This window comes from Astatotilapia calliptera, chromosome 13, assembly GCF_964374335.1.
Source record: "Astatotilapia calliptera chromosome 13, fAstCal68.1, whole genome shotgun sequence".
In the NCBI taxonomy this organism is placed as follows: domain Eukaryota; kingdom Metazoa; phylum Chordata; class Actinopteri; order Cichliformes; family Cichlidae; genus Astatotilapia; species Astatotilapia calliptera.
In genome coordinates this window covers 15,610,557-15,631,318 of record NC_137434.1, presented here as the reverse complement: position 1 = coordinate 15,631,318, position 20,762 = coordinate 15,610,557, and the positions used below count along the sequence as shown (strand labels likewise).

The 20,762-nt window shown below is 40.0% G+C and overlaps 1 protein-coding gene across 4 annotated transcripts in view; it reads right to left on the bottom strand.

The window, feature by feature from the left end:
• Positions 1–20,762, bottom strand: part of LOC113035340 (A-type potassium channel modulatory protein KCNIP2) — a 115,288-nt gene that overhangs the window by 2,613 nt on the left and 91,913 nt on the right. For 2 of the 4 annotated variants that reach the window (XM_026190860.2, XM_026190859.2), the window contains exons 2-7: positions 1,673–1,797; positions 1,477–1,546; positions 1,049–1,119; positions 731–838; positions 416–520; positions 211–273 (exon numbers count right to left, since the gene is read on the bottom strand). In XM_026190860.2, the coding sequence (XP_026046645.1) occupies positions 211–273; positions 416–520; positions 731–838; positions 1,049–1,119; positions 1,477–1,546; positions 1,673–1,797 (542 nt within the window). Of the gene's footprint in view, positions 1–210; positions 274–415; positions 521–730; positions 839–1,048; positions 1,120–1,476; positions 1,547–1,672; positions 1,798–2,508; positions 2,612–6,227; positions 7,877–20,762 lie in introns of those variants that run through there. The other 2 variants (XM_080288116.1, XM_026190858.2) reach the window with 2 other exon arrangements.

The following is a 20,762-nucleotide window of genomic DNA, read 5'->3' as shown; positions in this document are numbered from 1 at the left end:
GGCTTTATGGAGAGTTATGTGCAGAAAATAGTTCTTGGTCAGGTGCAGTGATTTCCTAGAAAGAGCAAGACTAGATGTCTCCCCTGACTTTCTTTATGCTACAATTAGCTCTCTCTCCAGTTGTAGTTACATGATTAGCGTGGTGGGATTCTAAAGGAGTGCATTTCTAAAAATGTTTTCAATACTCCTTCAGGATTTGGAATGCTCTACCTTTTTGCAAGACTCAATGAATTCATCTATGGTGACCACCCCATCTTTATTCCGGTCCATTTTCTGAAATGAAAATACAACAACCAGACATTTATTTGGCTAACAGCATCATTGTTTTCCCCAAAACAATATTGGTGCCATCAATATTTTTCTGCTTTTAAACAATCATTAAACGAGGGGGAAAGAAAACATGGTTTTGTTTGACCTGGAAGAAGCTCTCCACATGTTCTCTTGGGGCATCGTCCTGCATGGTGGGGTACGTGTATTTCCCCATCATGTCATAGATGGACTTCATGATGTCCAGCATCTCCTGTAAAGTGTATCGAGAAACAGAGAAAACAGTATTGAGAATTTCCAATAAAAAATTATTTTTTTTTATTGTGTGATGGAAAATGTCATTGATAAATATTCTGCCAGAAATCTCTACATACTTGCAAAATATTGATAATGAGTAATCATCAGCAAGTAATTCAAAGGGACCAAGAAATCAACAAATCCAACACAATCACATGTGTGTTACCTCTTTGGTGATGCAGCCATCCTTGTTCAAGTCATAGAGGTTGAATGCCCAGTTTAACCGGTCATTAATGGTCCCTCTCAGGATGATAGACAGGCCAAATACAAAGTCCTGCAACAAAAGCGGGAACGATTTCCTGCATTGTGTTATCTTTACTTAAATGTTGACACAGTAAATAAAGTCAAACCTTTATCACAGCCTAATCTGGGTGTACAAATACATATTTGTGTGCAAACACAAGTGATGACAAATTTCAGAAGAGCACACATCTTCCTTTATTCCTCAAAAGAAGCTGAAATGTAAGAATAGAATAGAGCTTACCTCGAAACTAACCGAGCCGTTTTTGTTCGTGTCGAAGGCTTCAAACAGGAAATGTGCATACATACTTGAATCTGCAAAGGTAGAGACTTACTATAACCCGTGTGCCCTCAAAACATGTCTTTGAACAGCTGCGATTAGCAGCAGTCTAAATATAGAGTAGATATAAAAATAATTTCAAATACAACTGGAGGTGAGTGGTTAACATTTCATCAACCTAAATATTGTGAAATGAAAAATCACTTTGCCTCTCTGCAGTGCATATACCTCAGTCAAGCCGAGTAGACTTAGAGTAAGATAATTATATTTGCTTCACTGTCATGACAAAAAGCTAAATTAACATTAACAACTGTTGTTTTAATTTCATTTTGAAATAAATGAAACTACTGGCACTGTTGGACTTCTTCGTGCTTATTGCTGGGAGAACTCACCTCCCTGAGGGAAGAACTGGGAGTAAATGTTCTTAAAGTTCTCCTCATTTACCACACCACTTGGGCACTCCTGGGAAAAAAAATAAAGAAAATACATTTAAAAAAATGTAAACTCATTAATTCCCATCTTGCACAGGATATGCACACATTCAACTAGAACCCCTGTTTTCTCACTGTCTTCTGTAACCAGACCTACATTTTTGAAGCCCCTGTAGAGGACTTGGAGCTCCTTTTTGGTAAACTTAGTTTGCTCCTGCAGCTTGTCCATGCTTTCAGGGCGATGGCACACAGTGGATAACTCAAAGTCATCTTCCACGCTGTCTGTGAGGGACAGATAAGTTTTAGTTAGCATCTACACCACATTAACCCCCAGTGTAGCCATGACCTGGCCAAGATATCTAGCTGAAGTTATCAAACAGATCTTGAGCTTATCATAAAGTTTAAATCTTTATGATATCTTGTGATATTTTAATAAATTAAACATAAACAAACACTATTTTCCATACATAGCTGTGAGATTACGCTAGAAATTTCCACACATCTTTGCAGCATCTTAAGTATTATCTGAAAAGCTGAAGCACACTACAGACAACGAGTGGCCTGTGAGGAAGTGGAAGAAGAGGTTTATCATTCGTAAAAATGGAAGAGACATTTAAAAAGTTCAAAGTAAAGACACTGCCAGATATTTCTTATTTCATTTGCATTCTAGCTGGAACCTATTAGCTTGCACCTGACTTTGACCTCTGTACTGTAAACATGGTATTTCTGGTATATTACATACCAACACACACACATTCCAGTACCCAAATATATGGCACACGCCTCAAATCACAAAAAGAAAAACAGCTCTGACCCACAATCCACAACACCAGATAGTTGTAGAGTTTTTGGAGTCTGTAAGGGTGTATGTAGATTTATGTGTAGCCTGAATGTTTTGATGTGACTTTATCCACACGAGCGTCTGCGCCAGTCTTCTCAACTGACTAAAGAGGCAAGTAGGAGAAAGCAGAGATGTATAGAGTGAAAGAGCACTTGCTTTGACTGATTGAGGGGGTAGTCGAAGGCTTGCAGCACGGCAGCAGTTTGAGGAATCGCTGCTTTATGGTTTTTTTGCTTTGGCTGGTGGAAGGGTTACCTGAAATCACCAACCATAGCACAAGAGTTAGATACACATACTGTGATATACACACACACACATGCCTATAAAGTCATGCAACGGACAGATTCAACAACAGACGGATTCATGCTGCTGACTTGGCTTAGCAAAGGGAGACCACCAACTTCAAGCTGTAGATAGTACCACCTGCTCTCAGCTCACCCCAATAAACACACAGTTTACCTCATAAGACTGATTTGTATCACGGTGCCATATCCAGTACACTGACTTTAGAAATATTAGTGCCGAGTATACCAATTCAAAACATAAACCAGCATTGTACTCACGTTCAGGTTAAACAACCACTTAATGGTAAATGGCCTGTATTTGTATAGCGCTTTACTTGGTCCTAAGGACCCCAAAGCGCTTTACACTATACACAGTCATCCACCTTTTCACACACACATTCACACACTGGTGGTAATTGAAAGCAATTTGCAAGAAGGGTGAACAGAAAAACAAACCCAGCCAGAGCCCATAACATCTACCAGAGATTGTTTTGTGTGTCACGAAATGGATATTAGTAGACGTAAAACACATTGGCACAGATAAACCTGGGTACTTACTGCATAGAAGTCCACATATCCCTTTAAGGAGGACCCCAGCAGTCTGAGGGATGAAGTAGGACATGATGGACTGAAAACCAACACAACCACAGCACCCCCACTGATTTATCTCGCCTTTGTTATGTCTCACCCTGTTATCTCTCTGCTCTGTGGAGCGTCAGGGGCTCTTGCCCTCCTGACAACATGTGGCTCTGGCATCATTTGCAACCAGAACAAGCAGAGCACGCTCTCCAAGCATACCAGATTCTTCTATCGAGCAGTCTCACAGAGGCTCAGCCATAGGCACAAGGGTCTGCTTGTGGGCAAGTGTGTTTTTTTTTGTTGCAAACAGGTTCATCAGCTGACAACAATGCAGACATAACTATCAAATGCTTAACAACCAATGAAATGTGCAAAAATAAGTCAGAAAATGTCCAGTGTAACCCACAAAAGATTAATCATGGAGTAAGTGGAGCCATAAAATGAATGAATAAATTAATGACCTTTATGATATTTTAATATCTTAACTTCCAGAAACCTTCAGAACAGCTATTAAATGGACCTTGAGATGAGTGTTTCATTACCTACTTGTAATTTCTTCATAGAGTATTGTTAGTCTAATTAACATATGAGCGTATCGCTCAGTATAGTTCATCATATTCAACATAAATAGCAACTATAGGTGTCAAAGAAGTGACAACAGTGTGCAATACATCAATTTGAAAGAGAGTAAAGAAGCATACCAACAATGTATGAACACTAGTTACACCTAAATTGTTTTTAGTGCTCCAAAACCAGACATTTTTTGTACCGGTAATTATAACACTGCAATCAACATATTAGTACAGCAAAAATGCTAAATCATAACATTTCTATGATTGGAAACTCTCTTGGGTAGCATTCCAGATTACAGTTTGAACTTATCAGCATGTGTTATACTGATATGAAGGCCAAAACAGAGACACAAACAAACGGAAATGAACAAAAAAAATTGCTGTGATATCTACTGCCTGTGCTCCACATGGAACACTGAGTTTTAAATACTTGTGAGACCCATAAAAAGCCAAATCTGCTGGAGACTGTCAGTGATTAGATGTGCTTGTTTAGAGACACATTTTCCTGGCTCCCTTTTAAAGCCCTCGCTCCATCTTTGTTATTTTGTCTGTATTTTTGTCCTTTTCTGGCGTTAACATTTCTTGTTCTGATGTCTCAGTAAACGTGCTTTAGATGTCATGGATATGATTCTCCTGAAATAGAGATATTTGATCTCAGAGGCAGTAACCTTAATATGCACACATATCTATCTATCTATCTATCTATCTATCTATCTATCTATCTATCTATCTATCTATCTATCTATCTATCTATCTATCTATCTATCTATCTATCTATCTATCTATCTATCTATCTATCTATTATCCTCCATACTAACAGAGTCCTATGTCAAAAACAAGTAGGTTACTCTACTCCTTGAGCTACTGAAGTGACACGTGATCAATTTGTTCTCTAGTCTTTGAAGTTAAAATTGTTTTTTGAGTGGCACTGACAATGAGACCAGAACTTCTTTCATTCTGGCCTGAGTAGGCAGAAAAGTAAAAAAAAACACTGTTCCTTATTGTGCAGCATCACAATGCTCTTACCCAGCATGCCCTGTAGTGATGCAATTAGAGCGCGATAGTTTCCCTCAGGGCACACTGACAGACCATCACAACACTTCAGTAAATAAGAGAACAGCTCTATTTTTAGTAAAATGGTGGCAGCACATTTTTGTCAATATTTAGTAACTTTTGAAGGAACTTCCTAAACTTGAGAAATCTGAGGATTTTCTCAAGGAATGCAGAAAATCACGTGTAAGCCCTGAACCACAGGGAAGACAGCAAGCATTACAGATACACTGTACTGCTTAGTGTATCTGCAAGCCCAACACTGGGACTTTTAGTTATGATCTCTAGGAGTGAAGCCACGCAGAGCTACATTTTAAAAGTGGTTCAGTTAGTTCCCCAAGCACCTTTAGTTTCAAATGAGTCCGGGGACCTTTACCTTTACTTTCCACTTCTCCTTCCTCTTTTTCTTCTAAACTGCAATCAAGCTAGTTAGTAAGGTTGGAGGCAAAAAAAACCCCCCAAAAACAAAAGAGAGAGAGAGAATGATGCTCAAAATCAGTGCAGCAGAGGAATTTCCCAAAATGCCTCCACTGTTACAGCCTTGCTGTCTGGTAAAAGCTTGACTGTTCCAAACAGCACGGTCCCAGTCTGCCATGCAGCCTTAAAAATGTGTGGCCTCAGGGTGCGCTGGTGGCACTGTGGTTAAGACACATTTCACATAGCTGCAACCTGCTGGTTTAATTCCTTTATTGCATATAATAGCCCTCTGTCTCCCTCCCCCATTCTGTATCTGCTTCACTACTGTACACCATCTAAAAATGTTAAAATGCCCTAACCTGCTCGCCCACAAGAGAAAAAAAAAAGGAAAAGGAAATCAGCACTCTTTAAGCCGAGGCGTAGACACGCCTGAAGACACCACAAGGGTGGCCTTTCTCAGACTTTTTAAAACTCTCCAGAGAACACTGTAAAGCTCTTCATGATGAACAAACTGAGTTTTTCTTTAAATCAAAACAATGAGAATATTTTAAAATGCAGGTCCTCGTCGCATTAATAAATGTCACGTATAGCCTGTGGCTGATTATAATGAACGAGGTACTGAATGGGCTGCAGTTTTAATACTTTTGAACTTATGTGTGACATAGAGAGACACAGATACACCAAGCATACACCAAGCCTCATAAAAAAGATCTCTCTCTCTCACACACGCACATAGACACACACACACTACACAGGGCTGTAAATGGGTGTGACAGACTGAACAGCTAGGCAGTGAAAGAATTAGGCTAAAACTACTTCATGTTAACCTCAAACACAGAAACCCACCATGAATACATATGCAGACGCCTGCCTCTCCAGGTAAGTGTTCTCTTCCAGCTGTCCCCTGACTATATTTATCAATTTAACCCTTTCCGTGCCTCTTTTTTTCTTTTGAATAATTTCTCTTACCTGTCATAGAAATGTCGATGAGCCCCAGAAAGTGCATCAGTTTGAGGGAACTGCAGACCACCAGGAGGATACCCACAGTCTGCAGCCCCTCCACCTCCCACTTGTCTTGGAAGAACAGATGCATCCTTCCTCTCCCTCTTTTCCTATCACCAAAAATCTTTCTCTTGCCTAGGGGCAACCGTGCCCCCCTCCCTCAGTTTCCAGCCCAGAATGCAATGTCTTTTTCTTCAGCCTCTCAGTCTCCAGCTATATCCCGGCGTTCAGCCATCCTAACTCCGCACAGCTCCCCACCCGCTGTCTTCACTGAAGGTAGATTGTTATTCTCCTCGTTTCTTCTTCGAGAGTGGTAAGTGCGTGGCAGCAGGAATTTCGACTTGCTACTCCACCCCCACCTCCTCTGAGGCTGTCAAAGGTGGTTTAAGTTCCAGGTGAACTTCGGACAATGCACTGTGTATGTCCTGGCAGGTTGGTGGCAATTGTTTTCTGACTCTCTCTGGTTTTCTTGCTGCTGACTCAAACTCTCTGTTCTTTCTGCCTGTCCTCCCTCTCTTTCTTGCCTTACCTCCGTCACTCTCCTACTGCTGTGTCCCTCCCCATGTTTAATTGGGTCAGTGATGGAAGTGAAGGGAGGAAAGAGGGGGATGAGAAATTGAGGCGGGGGAAGGATAGAGTAGTACTACTTGTAGGTAAAGAGGGGAAACAGAGAGGGGGAGACATGCGAGAGACAGATGAGAAGAATGAATGGAGAGATGAGAGGGGAAGATAAAGGAGGGGCGAGAAGGAATGGTCAAAGACAAATAACGATAAGAATAGCAAATGCAAAAAAAAAAAACCCAAAACAAATAATCACTCCAAAAGAGGCAGCTATGGGAAATGGAAGGATAAATTTAGGCAGAGAAGAAGCAGGAAAAGACTTAACATAAGGGAGGGGAAAAACCGCGATGACAGAGTGGCAAAGCATCTGACCCAGCAACGACTGTGGACAAACTCACAGATGTGACAATCTCCCCTGAGTATAAAGTCAACACACAAACACACAGCCTGGAGGTGAAATCTGGCTATCAAATATTGCATTTGAACTCCAGCGCAGCGTGGAACATTTCAGCTGGAATGAGATCTATTGCTGTCACATCTGGCACACTGACATCCAAGCACAGACAGACACACTGAAAAAAACCCAAAAGAACAACACCCTCCCCCTAGAAAATAATGGATTTAATGTACCAGAGTGGATAGGAAACTGATTTAGACACTTAACCTTTCAACAAGGTGCACAAGGCATGAGTGAGTACAACAGGTAATAAAGTTATGAGCCTTCTAAAGCACAGTGTATAATGGATACATGATCAAGGAAATTATATTTCTAAGTGGAATTGAGATATCCCAGCTGAACCGATATTGGATCCAGTCATGACCTTATTACTATAAGTGGATCTGTTATTGGCAAGATGCGGCCAATCCACACTAAAGTCATTTTCTTCGTTTGTCAGTGCAAAAATTGACTGTCTGTAGTGCTAAACCTGAAATTAAGTAACACCTACAACTGATTACTGTGAGTGGTGGTAACAAGAACGATGTACTGAGGCATAAGAATTGCAAAAAGTCCTCCAAATGAAATGACAAAATATGTAATTGATAATCTTGTTCCACAACAATGCATTTCTACATTTTCTAATAAACATCTCCTGTCAGCAGGGCAACATTATTATTTGTTTTCTTATTTCAGTAACAAATAACTGACGGAAAAAAAATGTTTTCTAAACTGCTACATGGTTCAGATGTTAAGAGGAAAAGTGCAATATATATTTAAATACAATAACTACTAACAGATATAGAAGGCTCATGGTCATGGCTAGGGAGGAAGCAATATTAAGTTTTTATAGGAAACGGGATGAGAACAATGGTCTTGTGATACCATGAACCCAATCTCAATGTCCACACTCAAAGACTTGCAGACTTTGAAGTTCGTTACAGCTAAATCTGTGAGGTTTTAGGGCTATCCCACTGTCAAACAGTCAGGTGCACAAGGGCTCTTTGGCAAACATTTTGAGTCCTGTTTGCATACTGCATTTGTGCAGACTGTGCCTTTGCCAAGTTCATTGTGATTTCGCTTTAAACACACTGTTGCAGAAAGAAAGAAGAAAAGCAAAGTTTATGCATAAATCTTTTTTTATTTTTCTTCTTTCTTTTTTTTTTACATTTTTGTTTGATGATGAAGTTTGAAAAAACTGATAAATTATTTAAAATAACTTCTTCTTTCCACTCTGCAAGGTAGGAGACAGGAAGATTTCAAATGACAGTTAAAGTACAGAGTTGGTAACTTGCGTTTCTTTGCCAAGGCAGGCAAGTGTTTTGGGAAAGTAATGTCGTCTACTCACTAATCCATTCAGTAGTGCTATACAAAAAGGCAACCGAGTTCATGTTCAGTGTCAGAAACTGGGCAATCACTGTCAACTGTTTCCATTATTCTAAAGCAGACATTTAATTTGTGATGTCAAGCAAGGAACAAGTGTTCATTAAAATAAATGTCTTCACAGGTGCTGTTCTATAAATAATCTACATAACGCATTGTATGCTCACTAGATACGTCATTAGGTGCATCTGTTCAACTACTTTAAAATGGAAATATCTGATCAGCCAGTGACATGATAGCAATTCAGCGCATTTAGGCACATAGATATGGTCAAGACGACCTGCTGAAGTTCAAATTGGCCATCGGAGTGAGGAAGATTTAACCGACTTTGAATGTGGCATTGTTATTTGTTCCAGATGGGCTGATCTGAGCTGTGTACTGGGATTTTACCACACAAACACCTCTAGGGTTTACAGCAGGGATTTCACACTCATTTTACAATGAAGGGCACATATAGCCCACTTTGATCTTAAGTGGGGTGGTGATGAGTGAAACTCACCTCTCAGTCTTCACCTACACATTTAATCCCTCAGATATCTTAATATAAGATAAAGAAGGGTAATCTTGACACCGCATCTCAGTTTTTCTACATCATAAATGTGTAAATTGAGAGAAAATCAGCAGGAAAAGCTGCAAAACTTCTAAAAAATAAAGTTAAAAAATGTATGCCCGCTTTCATATTTTCCAAAGCCGTCCAGTGGGAGTCGTTGCCAGGCCAATTCTTTCCCACAGGCCTTGTGTTTGAAACGCTGGCTTAGACAGAATTGTCTAAAAAAAAAAAAAAGAGTAGATATCTACAAATGCCATGTTGATACCAGAGGTTAGAGGAAAATGACCAGACTGCTTCAAGCTGACAGGAAGGTAAAGTAACTCAAATAACCATTTGTTACAACCAAGGAGAGCAGAAGAGTGAGAGAGAATGCAGAAGAGCATCTCTGAAGACTTAACACACTGAACCTTGAAGTAGATGGGCTACAGCAGCAGAAGACTACACCACGTACTACTATTGTCAGCTAAGAACAAAAAACTGAGACTCATCAAAATTGGACAACAGATGGCTGGAAAAACATCGTCATGTGGTGACTCTTGGTTTCTGCTGTAACATTCAGATGGTTGGATCAAAATTTGGTGTAAACAACAAGAAAGTATAAATCCAGCCTGCCTTGTATTAATGGTACAGGCTGCTGCTGCTGGTGTAATGATGTGAGGGATATCTTCTTGCCACACTTTGGGTGTCTTAGTTGCAACATAATTCCCTACCTGAGTATTGTCGCTGACAACCCTTTATAGCCACAGTGTACCCATCTCCTAATAGGTGCTGCAGCAGTCAAGAATTTCAAATCATCTCAAACTGGTTTCTTGAACAACAGTGAGTTCACTGGACTCACATGACCTCCACAGTCACCAGATCTCCATCCAACAGATCATCTTTGAGATGTGATGAACGGGAGATTCACAACATGGACGTGCAGTTGATAAATCTGCAGCAACTGTGTGATGCTGTCATGTCAATAAGGAACAGAATCTCTGAGGCATGTTTCCAGCACCTTACTGAATCTATGCCATGAAGAATTAGAGCAGTTATGACGACAAATGGGGATCCAGCTCAGTGCTAGTAATGTTTAGGTAATGAAGGGGCTAGTGAGTGTATTAACTTAAATAGAATACGCAACATAACTTTCTAAATACTGTGATATATTCAGGCCAAACTCTCAAATACAGTCAGAGTCAAATCAAGGATAAAAGTGCTACAGCTCAAGGCTGGTCATACCTATCTGTCATTATCTCTTACCTAAAGCATTATTATCCCTGTCATATACCAAGACGTTGCTTCTCTCCTCAATATTTGTTCAAACATGACGGCTCTGTGAGTCCAGGAATATTCTAAGGCACTGACTTTTGATCTTACTGTTGCTTCTAATAATGGTAACAAAGTTTAGCTTGCTTCACTGTTGCACTGTTTGCATCCCCGTACGCACTGATTTGGTGACTTGTAAGTCAAAATATGTCTAGACATCCAGGTAACTGTAAAATCAGAGTGGGCTAAATTTGGTTGAGAAGTGAGGTTTTTTGTAGACATCTGAAATGAATGCAGCACATCCTTTGTTTCAACGGCTTTTCACATTATATGTTTTCATGTAGTGCAGAAAAAAAAAAGATTATGCCTTTATAATAAAAGTTATGCAGAACTCAAACAGGAATTTGCATTTACTAAGCCAGGCAAAAGATAGAGGACTCAAATGCAGGAAACCAGCAGATAATTTTAAAACTGAGAGCTTTTGATATGAAGAAATGCTGATTTGATTATTGCTGCTGAAAAACTGGGAAAAAATCTAATTAAAGAGCAGAAGTAAAACCAACTGGGTTGAGTGATTGATGAGTGATTTCAAAAGAAAATAAAACGTAAGCAAACAGAACCACCTAACAGCAACGGCAACAAACAAGTAAGACTTCTCTGTGAATCATTTTTAGTTTTAAACTTTTAAAGTACATTTAAATGACAAATTCACACTTTACATGACAATGCCAGGAGACACTGCAATTGTTTCTTGTCAATGACGGCCCTTAGCGACCAATTACCAACTGACGCTGCCATCTCTTGAGCCAGGCCATTACTGCGGCTTAAAACAGAATGGCTTTCACAACTTATCTAACAAGCTGCAACTACAATGGCTGGAAATGAAGCAAACTGTTAATTTTAATGAATTTTCACTTTCAGTTTGACACTGCCTCCACTCTAGCTGTAAATTTGGGAAGAGATTTCATCTCCCAAAACCATTTTCTTGGGTCCAACATAGACACCTGAATCACAGCTCTTTTTTCAGTTGATACTCATCCTCTGTAATTACAAAAATCTGGTTTTAAGAAAGGCTCAGAGCAAGAAAAAAAAATTAAAAATTAGACTACTTTTTCCATCTTCTTCGTATTACTCCTCCTTGGGTCCTTGTATTGCCTATTCATTAATCCTCCCACAACGCTCAGTGGCCCGATCATTTTTCAACTGAGAAGCTGTTTCATGTCACCGTAGAAGATGAATCAGTTACTTTGGTGAAGTGAAGGGGGTTAAATGGGCTGGACCCGGGGAAATGCTTGTACTGATTTTGAAAATCATTTTACTAAGCTTTCAGGAGGCTTTAAGGTTTGAATGTGTCTCAGATGGCCAATGACTGAAAGCAATGATTGACAGTTCACTTGCCTGCTGCTATTCCCTGGCCCCTAAACGCATCATGTCAGTGATACTCCCACCACCATCGCCAATACTCATGTATCGATGCTCCAGGAATTATGCTTTGAGAACGTCTGGATGCAAATTTGACTAGAATTTGATATCTGTCCATGTCACAGAGTAGCTAGAGGAGCCAATATTATCTTTGATGGGGTTATTTTATTTATATTAAATATATTCAGGATGAGGTGGAAAGTTGGATTTATACACTGAACAAAAATATAAACACAACACCTTTGTTACTGCTCCCATTCCCCATGGGATGGACGTAGAGACCTAAAATTCATTCCAGATACACAATATAACCATCCCTCCCAAACAGTGGTCACAAATCAGTCCAAATGTGTGGTAGTGGGCACATCTGCTATATTGAGATAATCCATCCCACCTCACAGGTGTGCCACATCAGGATGCTGATCTGACATCATGAGTAGTGCACAGGTGTACCTCAGACTGCCCACAACAAAAGGCCACCCTGGAATGTGCAGTTTTGTCTCACAGCAAAATGCCACAGATGCCACAAGCAATGAGGGAGCGTGCAATTGGCATGCTGACAGCAGGAATGTCAACCAGATCTGTCGCCCGTGCATTGAATGTTCATTTCTCAACCATAAGCCGTCTCCACAGGCGTTTCAGAGAATATGGCAGCACATCCAACCGGCCTCACAACCGCAGACCTCGTGTAACCACACCAGCCCAGGACCTCCACATCCAGCAGGTTCACCTCCAAGATCGTCTGAGACCAGCCACCCAGACAGCTGCTGGAACAATTGGTTTGCACAACCAAACAATTTCTGCACAAACTGTCAGAAACCGTCTCAGGGACGCTCAACTGCATGCCCGTCGTCCTCATCGGGGTCTTGACTTGTGTGGGCAAATGCTCACATTCGATGGCGTCTGGCACGTTGGGGAGGTGTGCGCTTCACGGATGAATCATGGTTCACATTGTTCAGGGCAGATGGCAGCTGAGAATGTCCCAGTTCTTGCATGGCCAGCATACTCACCGGACATGTCACCCATTGAGCATGTTCGGGATGTGCTTGACCGGCGTATACGACAGCGTGTACCAGTTCCCACGAATATCCAACAACCTCGCACAGCCATTGAAGTGGAGTGGACCAACATTCCACAGGCCACAATTGACAATCTGATAGACTCCATGCGACGATGTGTTGCACTGCATGAGGCAAATGGTGGTCACACCAGATACTGACCGGTTCTGGGTCCCCAGACCCCCAATAGTGCAAAAAACTGCACATTCCAGGGTGGCCTTTTGTTGTGGGCAGTCTGAGGTACACCTGTGCACTACTCATGATGTCAGATCAGCATCCTGATGTGGCACACCTGTGAGGTGGGATGGATTATCTCAATATGGCAGATGTGCCCACTACCACACATTTGGACTGATTTGTGACCACTGTTTGGGAGGGATGGTTATATTGTGTATCTGGAATGAATTTTAGGTCTCTACGTCCATCCCATGGAGAATGGGAGCAAAAACAATAGTGTTACGTTTATATTTTTGTTCAGTGTATATACTTACAACATACTAATCTCCAAATCAGTCACACTGTGAAGCTTCTCTGTATTTAAAAGTTTGGTAAACAACAAAATCCTGATTAAGCTCCTCATACAATAATTGTCACTTCATTTTTAATCAGCTGAGGTCTTTGCAGTGAGTGTCCAACAGAGTGTTTCTGTTTGCTTGGAATCTGACAGTCTGTGTGATATAATTAGCAGGGTAGTGGTTATCTGAGATAGTGCTCCTTTTTTTATCCCCATCTTAACCATCCATCCCATCTGAAGGTGTTTAAAGGGCAGTTTGAGAAATCACAGATGAAAGGGTTTTGGGGTTTGTTTGTTTTTTTGCCTAAATTGTTTATGTGTCATACAAATGAGAAGGTGGCAGCTCTAATGCATCCCGAGGGATATAATGACAAACATTTACTTGGGAGAATTTTAATCTACAATAAATGGTGACACCCTCACACATGCGTGCACACGTAGACTATAATAAAATGTTGGGTTAATCAGTCTTACTTGATTAGCCTCTGTGAGGCATAGTTTGCCCGAGGCCAGACACACCAAGTAATTGAAATACCTCCATATTTAGACGTCTACCTGGGCAATTATTCCTCTCAAAACTGATTAAAATGTCTAAGAGAGTGCAAGGGGGGTGGGGGGTGTAATATGTGTGTGCGAAAGCGTGCAGCGAAGGAGACACAGAGGAGGTCATTGACAAATGGTGCTCAAAATTGGCTAGTGTGTTTCCAATTAGATAAGTGAAATAAGAGATCCATTTGCATAGATCATTAGCTTTTGAGGATATTTTTAATACGGCGATGGGGGACAAAAACAGTTTCTACTGAAGCCGAGTCCTTTCAGTATAAACTACAGAGACCAGCTAATGAACAGTTTTCTTTAGAAAGTGCACACAACCCGGTGACACTGACGGATCAAAAATGTTGTCTGTTTGGAGGAAATGAGATGTACTAATTTATGTTTTTGGGAGACATCGGCAGCATCCGAATGCTAAGTTTGGGAGTCTCTCTCTTTTACTCGTGTGACATTTAATGATAGGGACTAAAGTTAGGATCAACCAGAAAAGCTAGATCTGTTACAGTTTATATTTAACAAATACATGATGAAAGTGCCAAAAACTACTGGAAGGATATCATTAGTCTTAGTTGTTAAATGATCGTGTGTAGGTTAAAAAAAATGTAGCTGATCTGTTTACAGCTCATTAAATCAAATGTGTTTAAGGTCTTTAAGGCACAAAATTGACCATTTTAAATTTTGACAAACTTTAGATTGAAGCGATTAAGCAGCACACCTGTAGAGGGCAGTGCAAGGTAAGACATGCAACTAGCAAAACAGCAGTCAACAATGCTGTTCAACTCTTGGCATGCTCTTTCCTTGTTACTGTCCTTGATTTAATTCAGCTGCAGGGAGCAGTTTGAGAGAAATGAAAGATCACAAGCTATTAATGATTTCCAATGCCATCTCTCTCTCTCACAAGCGCGCATTCCCTGCAAGATCCGCGGTTGATATTATGGCATTGTCTAAGATCAAAGCAGCAGCAGACCAAACAGCATTAAAGTTGTACTTTGAACTTTCTGACACGCAGCTTTCGTGCCTTTTTCTAATGCATCCTGTGTTTGTGAGTGGTGTAAAGCAGTCAATCTAAATTGGGTTTGCATCGCTGACAACAATCCTCTAAACCTATTTCTATCAAGTCATGAAACCTCTGCTCTGCCTTTTCCTGCCAGGAGCCAAATCAGGAAAACATCCTGTGGGTCGATACAACAGAAAAAAAAGGGGAAAAAAACTTTATCAGCTAAGAGGGTTGGAATCTCAGCACTCCGGAGGTTTGGTTTCAGCTATGGAAAGATTTGTTTCTAAAACAACCACTAAAACAACTCTTAAGTTTAAATTAGTGCCACAGCAACTATATTACGGAGCAAACCAACTACTTTCTCAGCCAAACAACACATTACTATGCTGGAACACAAGACAGTGAAACATGTACTTTGAGGACAGCTCAGCCAGCGTGCAGCAACTTACAGGAAAGTTATCCCAAATGCTTACTGGTATCCTGCCATGAATAAAGATCAAATTGGCAGTTAAATCAATGGCAGAACGACAGCAGCCTGTAGCCTTATTCTGTTGTTGTAGGACAGGGTAAACAATAGTCACTGTCTGTCCAACACAAATGTTTTATACTCGTGAATCCTGCTGCCAGGTTTCTGTGGCCTTGTTAATACTGTAATGTAAGAATCATGAGAATCAGAGAAATTTTTAAAAAGATAAGAATAAATAGAGAGCTGCACCATCAGGCAGCGCTTTCAGTCTTTACTCCAATTTACATTCAGCCCATTGGGGTCAAAACCAAGCAAGACACAGTAATAAAACTACAGATGTGTGGCTGAGACCTGAATTATTCACGACCATTTGCCCTGATGGTTACCTCTTATATTCTAATACATGAAAGGAAAGTGCAGCTTTACCACAAGTAATGTCTGCGGCCTAATTAAGTAGTTTTAGGAGTAATTGTTCTTACCATAACCACAGCTTACTGTCTTCTATCCCAGCATAACCATTGCCGTCTCAGAAAACTATGTCTTATATTTTAACAGCGCCTGTGTTCAACTGCTATATGGGTTCTTATACCAAAGAGCAGGGATGTCAAATTCCTTTTAAGGTGGGCCACATACAGCCTATCTTGATCTTGAGTGGGCCAGACTGTGGAAAATTCCATTTCCCATTCAGTTCTAGGTGTATTTGCAGTTTTTGTGAGTTCTTATTTTATTTATTTATTTTAGTGTGGACACATTGGAAGGAAAACTGAAATTTCTAGAGTAAATGGTTAAAAAAGGGAACTTTTCTATAATTAAATTGTTTAGCTCTCACTTCATTAGTTTGGTGAGTATGAATGGCCATGGGGGAGGTCTTTATCCCTAGTGCAAGCTTTAAAATGTATGAAAATACAGTTAAAAGTAAAGATTTTATAGCCACCATAAGATTTTTCAAAGATGTCCACTGGGCTGGATTGGAGTCTTTGCTGGAACATTTCTGCGCCCCAGGCCTTATGTTTGACATCCTTGCCATAAAGCAAGATACAGTCTATTCAGCTGCTGCTTATCAGCTGGTTCAAGGTAGCTCTAAAGAGGATCATCATTTTGTACTTTGACTCAAAACAATGCTACCAGGTTTAGTCTGTCTGACAGATCTGCTACAGCTGGGTGGGTGAATATTTCATCAAATATTGCTGGTTTCTTTTGTGCCTGATAAACTGCTGAAGCAACTCAGAAAAATCAAATTCATCTTGAAAACAGCACAGCCGAACATTAACGGGTTAAGCTGCTTGGCGTAAAATGGTCTTCAAATATGAAGCTAAGCCGCGCTAATGCAAATCTTTCAAATTACAAAAAAATGACAGATTTTTTTTCAAGGTTAGGTTTGTGTGTGTGTGTGTGTGTGTGTGTGTGTGTGTGTGTGTGTATTCATTAGTTTGTTCTCAATGTTATCATCTTTCTCCAGACGTGTGTCAGAGGAAGAGCAACGGAACGTCTACAACTTCTGTTCTTTTATTCACAGAGCACCTGCCATACAAATACAGTCTCTCATTTACACACACACACACACACACGCACGCACGCACGCACGCACGCACGCACGCACGCACGCACACACACACACACAACTGCCATAATGAAATCAGGGGATGGGGAGCCAGAGAACGAAGACAGACATTGACAAAAGCAGAGAGGAGGAAGAAAAAATGAAGAAAAAAAGAGAGATGGAGTGAGGGAAGGATGCAGAGGAACAGAGAGAGTTGCGTATTAAATATCCCCTGTCTGATCCTCCCGTGTCCCAGGCTCTCATCTTCTTCCTGGCTAGCCATCAGAGGGGCAGAGACAGAAAGAGGCTCAGGCAAGGTCAACAAGGACAGTCTCCTTGATCCTCATTGCACTTTTATTGCAGTTTATAAAGTTTGCCACAATCGGAATGATCCTTGTCCAAACCATTGATAAAGTGTCTTAACTGCTATAGTTTTTTCAATTTCTCCAAAAGAGCCCAATGAAAAGTCTTTCAACAATTCACTGCTGCAAAATGTATGACTTTCGGATAACATTTTTAAATGTGCTTTTGGTATGATATAATATAGGGATGGTTTTAGCGTTCACAGACCCTTATACTGGGTGTGAAGCAACACAACTTACTCTTAATGGACTGAATGGACTGCAAACACACACACAAACCCCCATCTGCCCTCATTGTAATTGCCCTTGTGTTGATAGGTAAGCTAATAGACAATGCGCCTGTGTGTGTGTGTGTGTGTGTGTGTGTGTGTGTGTGTGTGTGTGTGTGTGTGTGTGTGTGTGTGTGTGTGTGTGCGCGCGCGCATGGGCATGCATATGTGCTTGTGCTTAGACATAGATAGGTCTTCTGCTGACCGCTAAGCTTTTTACCTGCTCTTATCCATCTCCTTCATGTTGTCATCATACTTCCTTTCCATCAAATAGACACACACCAACCACACACTGGCCAAATATCCTCTTAAGCATGAAAAAGATGATTTGCTGAGCCTCACTGTAGACAGGAAGAGGATGTTGTTCTATAATGGACCTAAGATATAGTGCTTACCAGAGAAAAATATGCACATACAAATATCTGGCCATTCAGAGTTAGAAACCTATAGATTGTTATATAGATTATCCATTATTATATAGTTTATAATACATTTAGTGAATGTATATGTTTTATTGTTATCACATCCATCTTCTTTTGAGAGAAGTGTACTAGAAAATACAGTATTTACACAATTTTTTAAAATCTTTTATGTCTTATTTAAATGATTAGACCTGTTAGTGATGGTAATATTGCACTGAAATGTATGTAATTGAGCAATAAGAAGCAGGAAACTGGGTGACATAATGTGGAAATCAATGCCTATTAAACAAAACCAATTAGTAAGTGCATAGTAACATACTGGTAACAATATAATATCCTGCTTAAAAAATTTTTTATTAGTACATTAGTACAAAGGCATATAAACTTTCATATGGTCAGGATATTGAAGTATAAAATCTTTTTGTTTTTTCCAGTTGTAGGTCTTATGATGAGAGCAGAGCAGTTTACTCTTCTATCTATCTGGTAGTGACAGTGAAGTACCATCCACATTTAACAAATACAGATATGTTTGTCTGGTCTGAGGTTTTCAGCTGTAGAAATATTACTATAAAATCGAGGAAAAACGTATAGTTTTGCATTTTGCAGCCCTGGTTGCTTGTTATTACAAATACATTATCACGTATTTCTATATAACTATAACATTACTCAAAGTTTGCTTTATTATATTATTACATGGAATTCACATGGTATTTCTTATAAACTACCAAACATGTAGTATCAGGTAATAAGCCACTGTATTTACATGGTTATCTTCAATGAAAGAATGCTGCAGACAGAAGGTGGGATTAATTCCAGCAATATAATATCCAATACTGTTATATGTAACCTCATTTTAATGAGGTCACAACTGCTTTAAAGTCAGGTTATAAAATGTTAATGCACAGACGTAACAGTTATTTGGGTAGCAGTTTGCAATAGTGATAGCAGGATATATTACTGTACTCTTACTAAATTTGTTTCCACATTATTTTCTATGTAACCCAGTCACACAGATTTAGGTGTAATATTACTCAGTTATAAGTATTGCTGACACAAGATATTATTTGGTTATTGTTTCATATTACTTTGGTGTTTAATTGGTAATAACTTTCTACATTATTTCCCTATAATAACATTCCACCTGATTGCTCAATTATTAACAATAATAACAATAAAAGTGCAAACATACTGCCACTATTACTTCTATTACTGCTACCACTAAAGATACTATTTTATTATTCTTATTAATAATAATAATAATAATAATAATAATAATAATATGTCTACAATCCTGAATAGGATAAGCAAAAGAAAATGGATAGATGGAAATACTACTACTACTACTACTACTACTACTACTACTACTACTACTACTACTAAGAAGAAGAAGAAGAAGAAGAAGAAGAAGAAGAAGAAGAATATAAGCTGTTGGATACTGCCCTCTATAAAGAAGCAGCCATGGTTGTGAGGAAATTTATATTCCCTTACAAATTATTTCTTTACATGTAAAACACTGAATTTTTTTATTCAGGCTATGCTTTGTAACAGTTATGGTCAGTTGCACAGAGCAGGTGAATACCTGGATGATGACGAGTTTTAAAAGATTTTAAGCGACGCAGCTAACGGAGCAACTGCAAAATTTAAAGTCTATTCTAAGTCTTCTGTCCAAATTGAAGCTCTGCTGTGATATTTCCCCTCGGATCGACCACAGGACTCTGAACCAAACAGTCCTCATATTCTTACTCAATTGTGCGCACCTCACCTCAAAAATCATCACATATTCACTGAACCATAGCGAAACTAAAAAGTAGAAATGGCAATCTCCAGGTTGGTTTGACATACAGTGGGGCAAAAAAGTATTTAGTCAGCCACCGATTGTGCAAGTTCCCCCACTTAAAATGATGACAGAGGTCAGTAATTTGCACCAGAGGTACACTTCAACTGTGAGAGACAGAATGTGAAAAAAAAATCCATGAATCCACATGGTAGGATTTGTAAAGAATTTATTCGTAAATCAGGGTGGAAAATAAGTATTTGGTCAATAACAAAAATACAACTCAATACTTTGTAACATAACCTTTGTTGGCAATAACAGAGGTCAAACGTTTACTATAGGTCTTTACCAGGTTTGCACACACAGTAGCTGGTATTTTGGCCCATTCCTCCATGCAGATCTTCTCGAGAGCAGTGATGTTTTGGGGCTGTCGCCGAGCAACACGGACTTTCAACTCCCGCCACAGATTTTCTATGGGGTTGAGGTCTGGAGACTGGCTAGGCCACTCCAGGACTTTCAAATGCTTCTTACGGAGCCACTCCTTTGTTGCCCGGGCGGTGTGTTTTGGATCATTGTCGTGTTGGAAGACCCAGCCTCGTTTCATCTTCAAAGTTCTCACTGATGGAAGGAAGTTTTGGCTCAAAATCTCACGATACATGGCCCCATTCATTCTGTCCTTAACACGGATCAGTCGTCCTGTCCCCTTGGCAGAAAAACAGCCCCATAGCATGATGTTTCCACCCCCATGCTTCACAGTAGGTATGGTGTTCTTGGGATGCAACTCAGTATTCTTCTTCCTCCAAACACGACGAGTTGAGTTTATACCAAAAAGTTCTACTTTGGTTTCATCTGACCACATGACATTCTCCCAATCCTCTGCTGTATCATCCATGTGCTCTCTGGCAAACTTCAGACGGGCCTGGACATGCACTGGCTTCAGCAGCGGAA